This window comes from Bufo bufo, chromosome 8, assembly GCF_905171765.1.
Source record: "Bufo bufo chromosome 8, aBufBuf1.1, whole genome shotgun sequence".
NCBI classification, from domain to species: domain Eukaryota; kingdom Metazoa; phylum Chordata; class Amphibia; order Anura; family Bufonidae; genus Bufo; species Bufo bufo.
Window position 1 is genome coordinate 89,891,852 of NC_053396.1, and position 14,807 is coordinate 89,906,658.

General features: G+C 46.5%; 1 protein-coding gene across 4 annotated transcripts in view; it reads left to right on the forward strand.

The window, feature by feature from the left end:
* EDA (ectodysplasin A) overlaps positions 1-14,807 on the forward strand; it is a 293,737-nt gene that overhangs the window by 233,119 nt on the left and 45,811 nt on the right. For all 4 annotated transcript variants that reach the window (XM_040405086.1, XM_040405088.1, XM_040405089.1 and 1 more), the window contains exon 3: positions 13,660-13,689. In XM_040405086.1, the coding sequence (XP_040261020.1) occupies positions 13,660-13,689 (30 nt within the window). The remainder of the gene's footprint in view (positions 1-13,659; positions 13,690-14,807) is intronic.

Here is a 14,807-nt window from a genome sequence, read left to right on the forward strand (position 1 = left end):
TAAGGTCTTTGATGACCGCCTGTTGAAAATGAAGGAATGATCCTATCTGGCCTGCAGAACGAAATCCCATATTCATGTTCAGAATGCAGTCTGACTTGGGGATGGTGGAACCTCGTACAGGGGCAGGGGTGCCACTGTTTCCATGCATTAGTCAGTACAAGGACATCCCTTTTGTTCCTGTACTTAAAGGATAACTGTCACATTTAGACCCTAATTTAAATATTCATATATGTAGTTACTAATAACATGATATTCCAGAATCGGTTACAATTAGACTGACTTACCCCATATTTAATAAGATTCAGCCCTTAGCAACCAGTCAGCATAAAACTGAAATTTCACTATTCAGTTAAGATGGCCGCCACTGCCCTCACCCTGAGGCTAATCCCGCCTGCCCTCACTAGCCAGTAACAATAGCCCCCCAAAAGTGTCAGCAACCAGAGCTCTCCCCCCTAAAGGGTTAATCTCCTGCAGCACAAAGGGGTCCTCTTACCACATGTTGCTTTCATTTATACACTGAGCAGATGGCAGATCTTCCTTCCCTGGTCTGCGCTGCACCAACTCTACATTCTCCAAGTCTGCTGAGTGAGGGAGCGTCTGCCAAGTGCAGGGACAGGGAGAAGTGCACACAGCCCAGGCACTGTTATCAGCTGCTGGGGAGGTCCTGGCTTTAATCATTTACTTACAGTCCTTGGGTGTCAGTAATGTGACCTTGCACGCAGCGGACTTCAACAGATAGACGGACCATGCCTAGCAACCCTATTTTAAGCACACGTAAAAGTAGGCAGAACAGGGAACAAAAATGTGGAATTAAGGGGTAATTGAATACACAGTGAAAAGTTGAAATAGGGCCACCAAGGTGATATTAATCACCACAATCCAATACTCCAAAAAAAAAAAAAAAAAATACGACAGTTATTCTTTAACCACCAATATGTTCTTGTTTCAGAGAGCCCTGCTGTCGCCCTTTGTGGTCGGTTGCCCAAACAGAGACCTAGGGAGGCCTCTCTCATTTTTATGCACTGTGCCACAAGCTACAGTACCTCTGGAACCTAGGGAATTTAAACAGGGATATACTTGTGTAATAGTTATCCACATAGAGATGATAACCCTGATCCGCACACTATTTTTCCAGTAACTCATAGGACCGAGGTGTTCCCTCCAGTCAGAAACCTGCAACCTATGTGTTTACCCAGGGGTACTCTTGTAGAGCTTATACATTTTCCTTGCTGGGCAGGTATTGGCAAAATGTTACACTTCAAAATGTATAAAGGACTCATCCATGTAAATGTTTTATTCAGGTGTGTACACCTCAGCAAACTTGTTGCTAAAGTGGTCAACAACTAGTCTAGTTTTAAGTTGACTGCGAGAATGCCGAGCAAGGGTGGTTAATTTGAAGAATGTCAACTATAAGAGTTTTTAACTGTATTACCTTTTTTAATCTTTGTATAATTCCACTTGTATTTCCTCTTCCATTGACTCTATTTTTATTCTAAAATGTGCTAAAAAATGTAAACCTAAAGAAAATATTTCTCTTATGTGCCACAATTTTGTCTGCTAGAGATGATTATTATTTTATTTTTTTAAGAAAGCGTTCGCCCCAACTTTTTGTCTGGTCCTATTTTGCATCTTGTTTTGGCACCGTCCTTTGGACAATCCATAAAATAACATTGTATGATTTTTTAATAATTAGCATTTTATTGTATGAAATAAGTATTTGATACAATAGAAAAACAGAACTTAAAGGGGTTGTCTCATCTCAGACAATGGGGGCATACCGCTGGGACCAGCATCTTTATTGAGAACGGAGCCCCAAAAGTGGAGGAGGGTTCATTGCGCATGAGCAGCCTCCCTCCATTCATTTTCTGTGGGTCCGCCGAAAATAGCCGAGCACTGGCTCGGCTATTTCTGTCGGACCCATAGAAGTGAATGTGAGAGGTGACCGGTCATGTGCGGTGCACTCTCATTTACTTCTATGGGGAGAGCACTTTATGGTTGACGAACCGGAGTCCTCCAGCCACCACTTTGCAGGGTTCCGTTCCATACAGATCTTCTCCAGATCTTTCAGTTTTCGGGGCTGTAGCTGGGCTACATTGAGTTTCAGCTCCCTCCAAAGATTTTCGATTGGGTACAGGTCTGAAGACTGGCTAGGCCACTCCAGGACCTTGAAATACTTTTTTTGGAGCCACTCCTTAGTTGCCCTAGCTGTGTGTTTCGGGTAATTGTCATGCTGGAAGACCCAGCCACGACCCATCTACAGTGCTCTTAGGCTCCATTCACACGTCCGCAAAATGGGTCCGCATCCTTTCCGCAATTTTGCGGAAAGGGTGCAGACCCATTCATTCTCTATGGGGATGGAATGGATGCGGACAGCACACAGTGTGCTGTCTGCAGCCGCAATTGCGGAGCGCGGCCCCGATTTGGGTCCGCAGCTCCGCAAAAAGATAGAGCAATGTCCTATTCTTGTCCGCAGCTTGCGGACAAGAATAGGCATTTCTATGGGGGTGACGGGCTGGTGTGTTGCGGACCCGCAATTTGCGGGTCCGCAACACACCACGGACGTGTGAATGTAGCCTTACTGAGGGAAGGAGGTTGTTGGCCAAAATCTCACGTTACATGGCCCCGTCCATCCTCCCTTCAATACAATCCAGTAATCCCATCCCCTTTGCAGAAAAGCACCCTAAAGTATGATGTTTCCACCCCCATGCTTCACGGTTGGGACGGTGTTCTGGGGTTGTACTGATCCTTCTTCCTCCAAACACGGCAAGTGGCGTTGATTCCAAAAAGTTCTATTTTGGTCTCATCTGACCACAGGACCTTCTCCCATGCCTCCTCTGGATAATGCAGATGGTCATTGGCGAACTTCAAACAGGCCTGATATGTGCTGGTGTGAGCAGGGGGGACCTTGCGTGCCCTGAAGGATTTTAATCCATGACGGTGTAGTGTGTTACTAATGGTAATCTTTGAGACTGTGGTCCCAGCTCTCTCAGGTAATTGACAAGGTCCTTCCCTGTAGTTCTGGGCTAATTCCTGACCTTTCTCAGAATCATCCTTACCCCATGAGGAGAAATCTTGCATGGAGCCCCAGACTGAGGAAGATTCTAATATTCCATTTTCTAATAATTGTGCCAACAGTTGCCTTCTCACCAAGCTGCTTGCTTATTGTCCTGTAACACATCCCAGCCTTGTGCAGGTCTACAATTATGTCCTTAGACAGCTCCTTGGTCTGAGTGTGGACCAGGTGTCTTTTATACAGGTAATGAGTTCAAACAGGTGCAATTAATACAGGTAATGAGTGCAGAGTAGGAGGGCTTCTTAAAGGGAACCTGTCACCAGGATTTTGTGCATAGAGCTGGGGACATGGGCTGCTAGATGGCCGTTAGCACATCTGCAATACCCAGTCCCCACAGCTCTCTGCGCTTTTATTGTGTTAAAAAAAGTTTTGATCCATATGCAAATGAACCTGATATGAGTCCTGTGTCCGGAGATGAGTCCAATTTTCTGAGCGCAGCACCGCCCCGCGTCCTCCGAATCTCCTCCTTGCTGGCTGACGTCACAGAGCTGGAGCGCCGAAATCTCGCGATGCGCGAGCTAGCGCATGCGTAGTTCATTCCCTGTGCTGGCATCAGCACAGGGAACGAACTACGCATGCGCTAGCTCGCGCATCGCGAGATTTCGTCGCTCCAGCCCTGTGATGTCAGCCAGCAGGGAGGAGATTCGGAGGACGCGGGGCGCTGCTGGGCTCCTTTCCGCTGGACTCATCTCCGGACACAGGACTCATATCAGGTTCATTTGCATATGGATCAAAACGGTTTTTTAACACAATAAAAGCACACAGAGCTATGGGGACTGGATATTGCGGATGTGCTAGCGGCCATCTAGCAGCCCATGTCCTCAGCTCTATGCACAAAATCCTGGTGACAGTTTTTCTTTAAAGGGAACCTAACAGGTCTGTGAGAGCCAGAATTCTTGCTGGTTGGTAGGTGATCAAATACTTATTTCTGTAAGTGTTAAATTGATAGTAGCATGGTCCGACCATGTGATAGTATCAATGGATGCGGAGATGGAGCATGGCAGGAGAGACCTGGAAATTTAAAACAGATCAATTCTAGAATACATATTATGTCTGGGGGAGAAAAACTTATAATCTCTTTCAGATTCATAGAGGATGCGCCAAATATCATACAAATCCTGCTTACATAGGAATTTCGCTAGAGAATGGGATCTCCAGGTGGATGAGGAGGTAGTATCCCATTGGCAGTCATGTATTGTATTGAAATCTCCACAAATCACCAGGTGTCCTCTTCTAAGTTTGCCAATCTTGTTCATAAGCTTATTAAAAAAGGACACCTGATGTCTATGCGGTGCAAAAAATAAATTGCCACAATTGTATACTGTACACTGTTAATAGTACCCACGAGTATTATGAACCTGCCTCCTGGGTCTATGGCAAGCTCCGTGTGATTAAAGGTGACTGTGTCTTTAATAGCCAAATAACACTCCCCTTTGCTTTTTTGCGTATATTGCTTGGAAGATGTGCGGAAATTTAGGATGGTGCATTCTGTGAGCATCAGAGGCCACAAGATGAGTCTCCGACGCACAGAAAACGTCAGATCTTTGGGAAATGGCCTCCTTCCACATCAATGAGCGTTTGAGTGGGCTATTCAGACCCTTAACGTTAATGGATGCGAGTTTAAGCGGCATGATATTGGCACAGGTTGCTAGGGGGTGCTACATGTACCTTCATCAAAAGATTTAGGGGATAGTACTTTTGTGCCCGAGTGCAATATAGAATCATCGTTACATATGCAGGTGAGTACCGGCGACTGTTGATGGACCTAAAAGAAGTGAAAAGAACAGAAATGAAAGGGAAAAACAACAGAAAACTGTTGCACCTTATAAGATAAAGGAGCAAACATATTAGAGAATAAGCAATCAACAAGAACGGTTGGTTGCGTTTCTTTTGGGGGTAACAACCTGTCATAGGAAGTCTCTGGTGGCAACTATTGACCACCTCAGGTGTAAAGGTGAGTGTGAGTAGTGTCCTCGTTCGCCTGTCAGCGTGGTTTAGACGCCGTTTTCCACTCCGCAGACATGTGCTTTTGTTTCTCATTTTCTGCTGGACGGTGGTTGGTGGAAATTGAGATTCCCCATTCAAACAACAAGCGTGTCCCTTCTGTGACAGAGGAGATGTTGTGTAGTTTTCCATTTCGAGTCATCTGCAACTTCACTGGGAATTCCCAGCGGTAGGCGATATTATTATCTCTTAGAGCAGAAATAATAGGTAGTAGCTGCCTTCTCATGCGAAGAGTAGTGGCAGAGAGATCTGCAAACATTTTGATTTGGTGATACGGTGAGGGAAGATCTTTCAGAGACCTGGCAGCCGCCATGGCCCTTTCTTGACGTGAAAAAAATGATTCCGCGCCAGCACATCCCTGGGTACGGAATCTGGAATATGCTTGGGTTTAACTATGCGGTGCACACGATTGATCACCAGCTCTCTTGGTTCACAGCCTGGAAGCAGCTTTTTTAATAAAGTCTGTAGGAATGCAGACAAATCAGCAGACGGGACTTCTTCTGTAATGCCTCTAAACTTTATATTATTTCTTCTTGATCTGTCTTCCAGGTCAGTAACTTTTGCCCTTGGTTCTTCTACTTCCTCTGTGAGCTCATAGTGAGAATTGATAAGCTGATTGTGGGAGTTAGCATATTCCCCCATCTTATGCTCGATGTGATCCACTCTGCTGGAGACATCTTGTAGCTGTGTGTGAAGAGGGGTATACAGCTTGGTGATGTCTTGATGCAGCGATTTATTAAGCGCTAGCAGCAGATTCTTAATTAACGAGCCAGACGCAGGCTCATTATCACGGTCGGCGTGACTATCACATACGTGACACAGAGGGAGGGAACAAGGAAGGCCCTGCCCAAGTGAGAGGGAAGGTGGTGACCCTGACTCACCTAGCGGCTGCACCTGGCTGCCCTGACGTCCCTAGATGGGTTCCTCACCCGTACGCCGATCACGTGCCTAAAGCCCTGGCTTTCCCTAAGCTGAGCCCTAGATAGTGAACAGGGCGGTGGGAACACTAGTCCGCACCACTAGCTCTAAAGGAAAACACCAAGGGAAGGACAGACAATACAAACTCAACATATAATCCCAGGTGGGCGACAACAGGAGACAACAAGAAGCCCAACAGGGATCCAGAGGGAAGCACTCTGGAACGACAACCAGGATTCACAACTCCAGTGGGTCAGTATAGATGTCCAGGCAGGAAGCTCTATAACTGGCAACTAGAGAAGAGTGAGGGGAGAATATAAGGAGGTTGGGAGTGGCAGACAAGAAACAGCTGAGGAGGAGAAGCTACGGATCCCTGATTGAGACAAAAAGGATAGCAAGGCAAACACAGAAAACAATCACTAAGAAACAACGTGATCTTTAGATATAGAGCGCGCAGCCACCCGCTGCGACCTCCTGACCCCGGGTATAACGGAGTCAGACGTGGCTCTTGATACCCTCGTGACAGTACCCCCCTTTCACGAGGGGCCTCCGGACACTCAGGACCAGGTCTCTCCGGATGAGAGGCATGGAAAGCCTGAATTAACCTGTTGGGCGTTTACCTCTGACGCTGAAACCCACATTCTTTCCTCCGGACCGTAACCCCTCCAATGCACCAGATACTGAAGAGAGCGGCGGACCCGACGAGAATCAACAATTCTGGCTATTTGAAACTCCAGATTACCATCCACAATAACAGGAGGAGGTGGCAGCGGTGATGGTTCTAGAGGTGGAACATACTTCTTGAGTAACGATTTATGGAAGACGTTATGGATCTTAAAAGTCTGAGGTAGCTCCAGGCGAAAAGCCACAGGGTTAATGACGGCTACTATTTTATAAGGACCAATGAACCTAGGGCCCAGTTTCCAAGAGGGAACCTTCAACTTAATATTCCTAGTAGACAACCACACATAGTCATTCACCCCTAGGTCCGGACCTGGCGACCGTTTCTTATCGGCCATGCATTTATATTACCACTCATCTTTTTCAAGTTAACTTGCACCTTCTGCCATACCGAAGAAAGAGATGAAGAAAACCTTTCCTCTTCGGGAACCCAGAAGACCCCCCTCTTTGAAAAGTACAAAATTGGGATGAAAACCGTATGCACCAAGGAATGGTGACTTGCCAGTGGACTCCTGATAATGATTATTTATGGCAAACTCAGCTAACGGTAAATATGATGACCACAACTCTGGTTTTCAGACACAAAACACCTTAAATATGTTTCTAGGTTTTGGTTGGAACGCTCAGTCTGTCCATTCGACTGAGGATGGAAAGCTGAGGAAAAGGACAAGTGTAACCCCCAAACGGGAACAAAAAGCTTTCCAAAACTTAGAAATAAACTGGGTTCCCCGATCCGAAACCACATCGGAAGGGACCCCGTGAAGCTTCACGATTTCACTGATAAACACCTGAGTAAGAGTTTTAGCATTAGGAAGTGCGGGTAGCGCAATAAAGTGTACCATTTTGCTAAACCTGTCTACTACTACCAAAATAACAGTTTTACCCGCAGACAACGGTAAGTCAGTGATGAAATCCATTGACAGATGTGTCCATGGCCTATTGGGGATAAAAAGAGGCAATAAAGACCCTGCTGGACGTGTATGAGAGACTTTCGCGCGTGCACAAGTAGACACGAAATCCATTACATCCTGACGCAACCTTGGCCACCAAAAACGACGAGATAATAGCTCCAAGGTTGCTTTACTACCCGGGTGCCCAGCAAGTGCCGAATTATGATGTTCTTTTAATAATTCAAGACGCAGGTTTCTCTGAGGGGCAAGAGGCCGGGGCGTCCCCCTGGGCCTCTAACACCTTTCCCTCTAGAACAGAGTGTACAGCAGAGACAACCACTCCTCTTGTAAAATAGGTACTGGATCACTAGCATTACCCACTCCAGGGAAACTACGAGAACGCGTCTGCCTTGGTATTTTTTGCCCCAGGACGATAGGTGATTACAAAGTTAAAGAATAGCGACCACCTAGCTTGTCTAGGGGTGAGACGCTTAGCCGATTCTAGGTACAGAAGGTTTTTGTGATCCGTAATCACCGTGACGGGGTGGATTGCTCCCTCTAAGAAGTGACGCCACTCTTCAAGCGCCAGCTTAATCGCCAACAGTTCCCTATTTCCAACATCATAGTTCTTCTCTGCAGAAGATAATTTTTTGGAAAAGAAAGCGCAAGGGCGCCATTTGCCAGGAGACGGACCCTGAGACAATACAGCCCCCACTCCCACCTCTGACGCATCTACCTCAACAATAAAAGGCTGGGAGACATCAGGTTGAATTAGAACAGGTGCCGAGGTAAACCTCTCTTTTAGAGAGGAAAATGCATTTTTAGCGGCGTCAGACCATTTAGAAAAATCAGTCCCCTTCCTAGTCATGTCGGTAAGGGGTTTAACGATCACTGAATAATTTTTAATGAACTTCTATAGAAATTTGCGAAACCCAAAAACCGTTGTAGGGCTTTAAGGTTCTCAGGAAGATCCCAATCTAAAATTGCCTGGGACCTTCCCAGGGATCCATACGGAAACCTGAAGCAGATAATGGATATCCCAGGAACTGTATTTCCTGAACGGCGAAGACACATTTTTCAATTTTCGCATATAATTTATTCGTCCGTAGGACCTGCAGTACTTGCCTGACATGCACCTCATGTGTTTTCAGATCAGCCGAATAAATTAAGATATCATCTAGGTATATGACTACAAACCTGCCGATGAGATGACTAAAAATATCATTAACGAAATGTTTGAAGACAGCGGGGGCATTGGTCAGACCGAAAGGCATAACTAGATTTTCATAATGCCCCTCAGGGGTGTTTAAAAGCTGTCTTCCACTCATCCCCTTCCCTGATACGAATCAGATTGTAGGCCCCCCTAAGATCAAGTTTGGAGAACCACCTAGCACCCGCTATCTGATTAAAAAGGTCAGGAATGAGAGGAAGAGGGTATGGGTCTCGGATGGTTATCTGGTTTAGCTCACGGAAATCTAGCAAGGACGCAGGCCCCCATCTTTCTTTTTAACAAAGAAAAACCCTGCAGCCACGGGTGAAGAAGAGGGTCTGATGTGTCCCTTAGCCAGACTCTCGGAGATATAATCTTTCATGGCTTGTCTCTCGGGACCCGAAAGATTATACAACCTGGACTTGGGTAATTTTGCACCGGGAATCAGGTTAACCGGGCAATCATAAGGACGATGAGGTGGTAGCTTCTGACAACCCTTTCAGAAAAAACGTCCTCAAAGTCCGAAATAAATGTAGGTAGGGAAGCTATGGAGGCGATTAAGCAATTGTTATTTAAGCAATTCTCTCTGCAATGCTCACTCCACTCCAATATCTCCCTGGCCTGCCAATCCACCACTGGATTGTGCGCTACCAACCAGGGAAGACCCAATACCACAGGAGAGGGAAGGCCCTCCAGAAACGTAACATGAAAGACACTCATTATGGTGGTCCCCTACCCGAAGGTGTAAATTCTGAACAATGTGGGTGAGGTTTCTCTGAGACAGAGGAGCCGAATCTATAGCGAATACGGGGAATAGGTCTCTGCAGCGTACAGAGAGACAAACCCATAGTGCGGGGCAAAATGGGCATCTATCAAATTTACCCCTGCTCCACTGTCTAGAAAAAAAGAAATAGACTCTGTCTTAACACCAAAAACAATAACCGCTGGTAACACAAATTGAGATGTTCGTATGGAGGAAACGTATACCCCCCGGCTGACATCCTCCGCACAGCCTGGGGTTAGTAGTTTTCCGACGGTCTTTTGTTTTTCAGAAAGGAGGGACAGACATTAATGAAATGACCCTTCCCCCCCACAGAGAAAAACAAGCCCCCCCCTACGGCGAACCTCAGGAGGACGGACCTGACGAGAAGTTCAGCCTAGCTGCATAGGCTCATCTAAGTCAGTACAGACTAATTGTTGCTTGGGAGAGGTAACGAATTGCTCAGGAATTTCGATCTCTCCCTAAGACGCCTATCTATTCTGATAGAGAGGGACATAACAGCATCAAGGGAAAGGGGGGTCTCATACAGCGCCAGTGCATCCTTAACCCTTTCAGATAACCCAGAGCAGAACTGACTCCTGATAGCCGGGTCGTTCCACTGAGTATCCGTAGCCCACCTACGGAACTCTGAGCAATATTCCTCTGCTGACCGATCTCCCTGTAGGAGTCTCCGTAACTTCGACTCAGCCAGGGCGACTCGGTCAGGGTCATCATATGAGACCCAAAGCCCCAAAAAATCCCTCCACTGACCGGAGAGCCTGAGAACCAGGGGGTAACGAGAACGCCCAGGATTGTGGGTCCCCCTGAAGCAGGGAAATGACAATCCCAACCCGCTGTTCTTCATTACCTGAGGAGTAAGGGCGCAACTTAAAGTATAATTTGCAGGCCTCACGGAACGTCGCAAATTTGTCCCTTCCCCCAGAAAATCTGTCAGGAAGAACAACCTTGGGTTCTGTAACAACCTGGTTACCCATAGCAACCGCTGGGGGTGCGGTCTGCTGCATTTGCTGCTGTTGTTGGAGGACAGATGCCTTCAATCCTGCCACCTCCAAAGACAGGCCTTGAAGCTGTTTTGCCAAGGCAGCAATAGGATCCATATTGGATTCTAAGTAGAGAAAAAAAAACAACAAAAAGAAAAAAAAAAAAATTATTTTTTTCTCAAAAGTAAAGGCCAGTTATAATATCACGGTCGGCGTGACTATCACATACGTGACACAGAGGGAGGGAACAAGGAAGGCCCTGCCCAAGTGAGAGGGAAGGTGGTGACCCCTGACTCACCTAGCGGCTGGCACCTGGCTGCCCTGACGTCCCTAGACGGGTTCCTCACCCGTACCGCCGATCACGTGCCTAAAGCCCTGGCTTTCCCTAAGCTGAGCCCTAGATAGTGAACAGGGCGGTGGGAACACTAGTCCGCACCACTAGCTCTAAAGGAAAACACCAAGGGAAGGACAGACAATACAAACTCAACATATAATCCCAGGTGGGCGACAACAGGAGACAACAAGAAGCCCAACAGGGATCCGGAGGGGAAGCACTCTGGAACGACAACCAGGATTCACTGACTCCAGTGGGTCAGTATAGATGTCCAGGCAGGAAGCTCTATAACTGGCAACTAGAGAAGAGTGAGGGGAGAATATAAGGAGGTTGGGAGTGGCAGACAAGAAACAGCTGAGGAGGAGAAGCTACGGATCCCTGATTGAGACAAAAAGGATAGCAAGGCAAACACAGAAAACAATCACTAAGAAACAACGTGATCTTTAGATATAGAGCGCGCAGCCACCCGCTGCGACCTCCTGACCCCGGGTATAACGGAGTCAGACGTGGCTCTTGATACCCTCGTGACACTCATCTGAAGTCTCTATAGAGGAGAGAGTCTCTGTGAGGGCGTCGGGAAGTGCAGAGGTTGGTGAGTCTGCTGCATTTACCTCATTGATGGAGTCTGGTGCTGCCGCCATGGATCGTTGTGTGGCTGGAATTTCAGCTAGCGAAGATGGCGCCTCCCTCTCCACTGAGTCTCCTTCTCCTCCTATAGCCTCCCACGTCAGCGGGGAAAATCTGGACCCGCTGTCTGAGGATGACGGCAGTTTCTTTTGTGGGACATGCTGGCTTTTCTTTGCATCGGCAACAGCGTTTCCCATTGTGTGAGCCGGGGACGGAGGCTTCTGCTGCGAGATGGGTAGGTTCGTGCCTTCCTCCATAAGCGCTCCGGACTGCTCCCGGTCTTTTTCGAAATAGAAGTCCAGTTTGCCCTGGGCCTTATTCGTCTTTCTTCCTCTGGTCATCATGTGGTTTATCACCAGATTATTTATCCACAGAATGGGGCAGAAAGAGGGTGATATTCAGCATAAAACCTAAGGTGATGTCGGAGCTCCTCTAACGTGCGGCCATGCAGGTCAGCGGCAAGCCACGCCCCATCAAATACTTATTTCATGCAATAAAATCCAAATTAATTATTTAAAAATCATACCGTCTGATTTTCTGAATTTTTTTATTTTATTTTATTCTGTCTCTCACAGTTGAAGTGTACCTAAGATAAAAAAAATATATAGAATACTTATTTTCCCCACTGTATATATTATACTATATTTTTTTAATCTCCTCCCTGCGACCTGTCAGCTACCCCTCCTTCTTTAAGCTGCCTGAGATCACAGCCCGCTGAAGGGGGAGGGCTGCTTTAACTCCTTATATCTCATGCTTTGTAACATGATCTGATGAAAAGCTGGCAGCCTAGGCTTCAAAACAAGACCAAAATGGTAGCATTATCTTCCCTACAGCGAAAGATATAGCTGTTAGAATTTGGGTTGGAGTTAAAGCACCTAAAGCCGGCTATCACTTTCCACTGCTATCATTCCCGACTGATTTCTAACAGCAGCATCTCCCTATGTAAAGATCACGCTGATTCTGGATTTGTTTTGAATCCTAGGCTGTTAGCTTTCATACAAGACCAGTCACACATCTCTGTTACCAATCCCAATATATGAAGGGTTAAAGCAGGCCTCCTACCTTCCCTTGCTGCCGGCGCTCTGCTCAGGCTGAACTGTTAGGCTGGTTTCACATGGGCGTTGCGGGAAAAAAATGAGATTTTTTCCGCACGAGTGCAAAACATTGTAATGCGTTTTGCACTCGCGTGAGAAAAATCGCGCATGTTTGGTACCCAAACCCGAACTTCTTCACAGAAGTTCGGGCTTGGGATCGGTGTTATGTAGATTGTATTATTTTCCCTTATAACATGGTTATAAGGGAAAATAATCACATTCTGAATACAGAATGCATAGTAAAATAGGGCTGGAGGGGTTAAAAAAAAAAAAAAAAATTAACTCTCCTTAATCCACTTGTTCGGCGCAGCCCGCATCTCTTCTGTCTATCTGTGAGCAGTAGGACCTTTGATGATGTCACTGCGTTCATCACATGTCCATCACATGATCCATCACCATGGTGATGGATCATGTGATGAGCGTAGTGACATAATCAAAGGTCCTATTGCTCACAGTTAAAGACAGAAGAGTTACATTTATTTTTTATTTTTTTTAACCCCTCCAGCGCTATTGTACTATGCATTCTGTATTCAGAATGCTATTTTTTTCCCTTATAACCATGTTATAAGGGGAAATAATAATAATCGGGTCCCCATCCCGATTGTCACCTAGCAACCGTGCGTGAAAATCGCACCACATCCGCACTTGCTTGCGGATGCTTGCGATTTTCACGCAACCCCATTCACTTCTATGGGGCCTGCGTTGTGTGAAAAACGCAGAATATAGAACATGCTGCGATTTTCACGCAACGCACAAGTGATGCGTGAAAATCACCGCTCGTGTGCACAGCCCCATAGAAATGAATGGGTCATGATTCAGTGCGGGTGCAATGCGTTCAACTCGCGCATCGCATCCGCGCGGAATACTCGCCCGTGTGAAAGGGGCCTTAGTGTCTTTTCTCAAAGCCCGAGCAGATCTCGGGCAAAACTGTTGACAGGGTTGATATATATTCGCCCCCATATTTTTTAGAATGAAGAATTATTTTGTATTTATTTTTTATATTGTATCCCATTGATTTTGGCTACGGCCATTAGATCTTCTGTGACTGATTTGTTTCTCTTTTTCAGATCCAAGCTCAGGCAGAAACAAGAAAAAAGGTAAGTGTGCATATTTAGGATGTGTATGATGACTTGCCCAGGGTAAACAAACTACTATAGGCTATATTAGGCTACTTTTACAGCTGCCTTTTTAATTCTCAAAACCTGAATTAGGCTACACTAGAGTTTTGTCTTTCCGTTTGTGAGATCCGTTCAGGGCTCTCACAAGCGGTCCAAAACGATCAGTTTTGCCCTAATGCATTCTGAATAGAAAGGATCCGCTCAGAATGCATCAGTTTGCCTCCGTTCAGTCTCCATTCCGCTATGAAGGGCGACACCAAAACGCTACCTGCAGCGTTTTTTCTGTCTGTCCTGCGATGTGGAGCAAGACTGATCCGTCTTGACACACAATGTAAGTCAATGGGGACGGATCCGTTTTTCTTTGACACAATAGAAAACGGATTCCGTCCCCCATTGACTTCAATAGTGTTCATGACAGATCTGTCTTGGCTATCTAAGACATAATACAACCGGATCCGTTCATGACGAATCATGCGGGTTGTATTATTGTAACGGAAGCGTTTTTGCAGATCCAGGAAAGATCCGCTAAAACCGCTAGTTGTGAAAGTAGCCTTAGGTTACTTTCACATTAGCAGCAGGGGACTCCGGCAGGCTGTTTCTGGCGGGTGAACAGTCTGTCGAATCCGTCCTGCCGCTAGTTCACGTGTGCCCCCGGACTGCCGCTCCGTCCCATTGACTATAATGGGGGCGGAGTTCTGGCAGGGCACGCGAGAGGCAGCCGGACTAAAAGTACTGCATGCCAGTATGTCTTCAGTTCAGTTGCGTTTTGGAGCTGGACACAAAAACTCAGCAAGATCCGTTCGGATGCAGATGGTTATATTATCATTAACGGAAGCGTTTTTGCTGAACCCTGCCGGATCCAGCAAAAACCCTAGTGTGACAATAGCCTAACATAGCCAAGACTGATCCGTCATGAACTCCAGTTGAAAGTCAAGGTGGGGGGGGACGGGATCCGTTTTCTATTGTCAAGAAAACGGATTGGTCCCCATTGATTCGCAGTGTGGTGATGACGGATCTGTCTTGCTCCGCATCCCATGACTGAAAGCAAGACCGCAGCTTGCTGCTGTGTGCTCTCCAGTATGAGAACGCAACCAAGC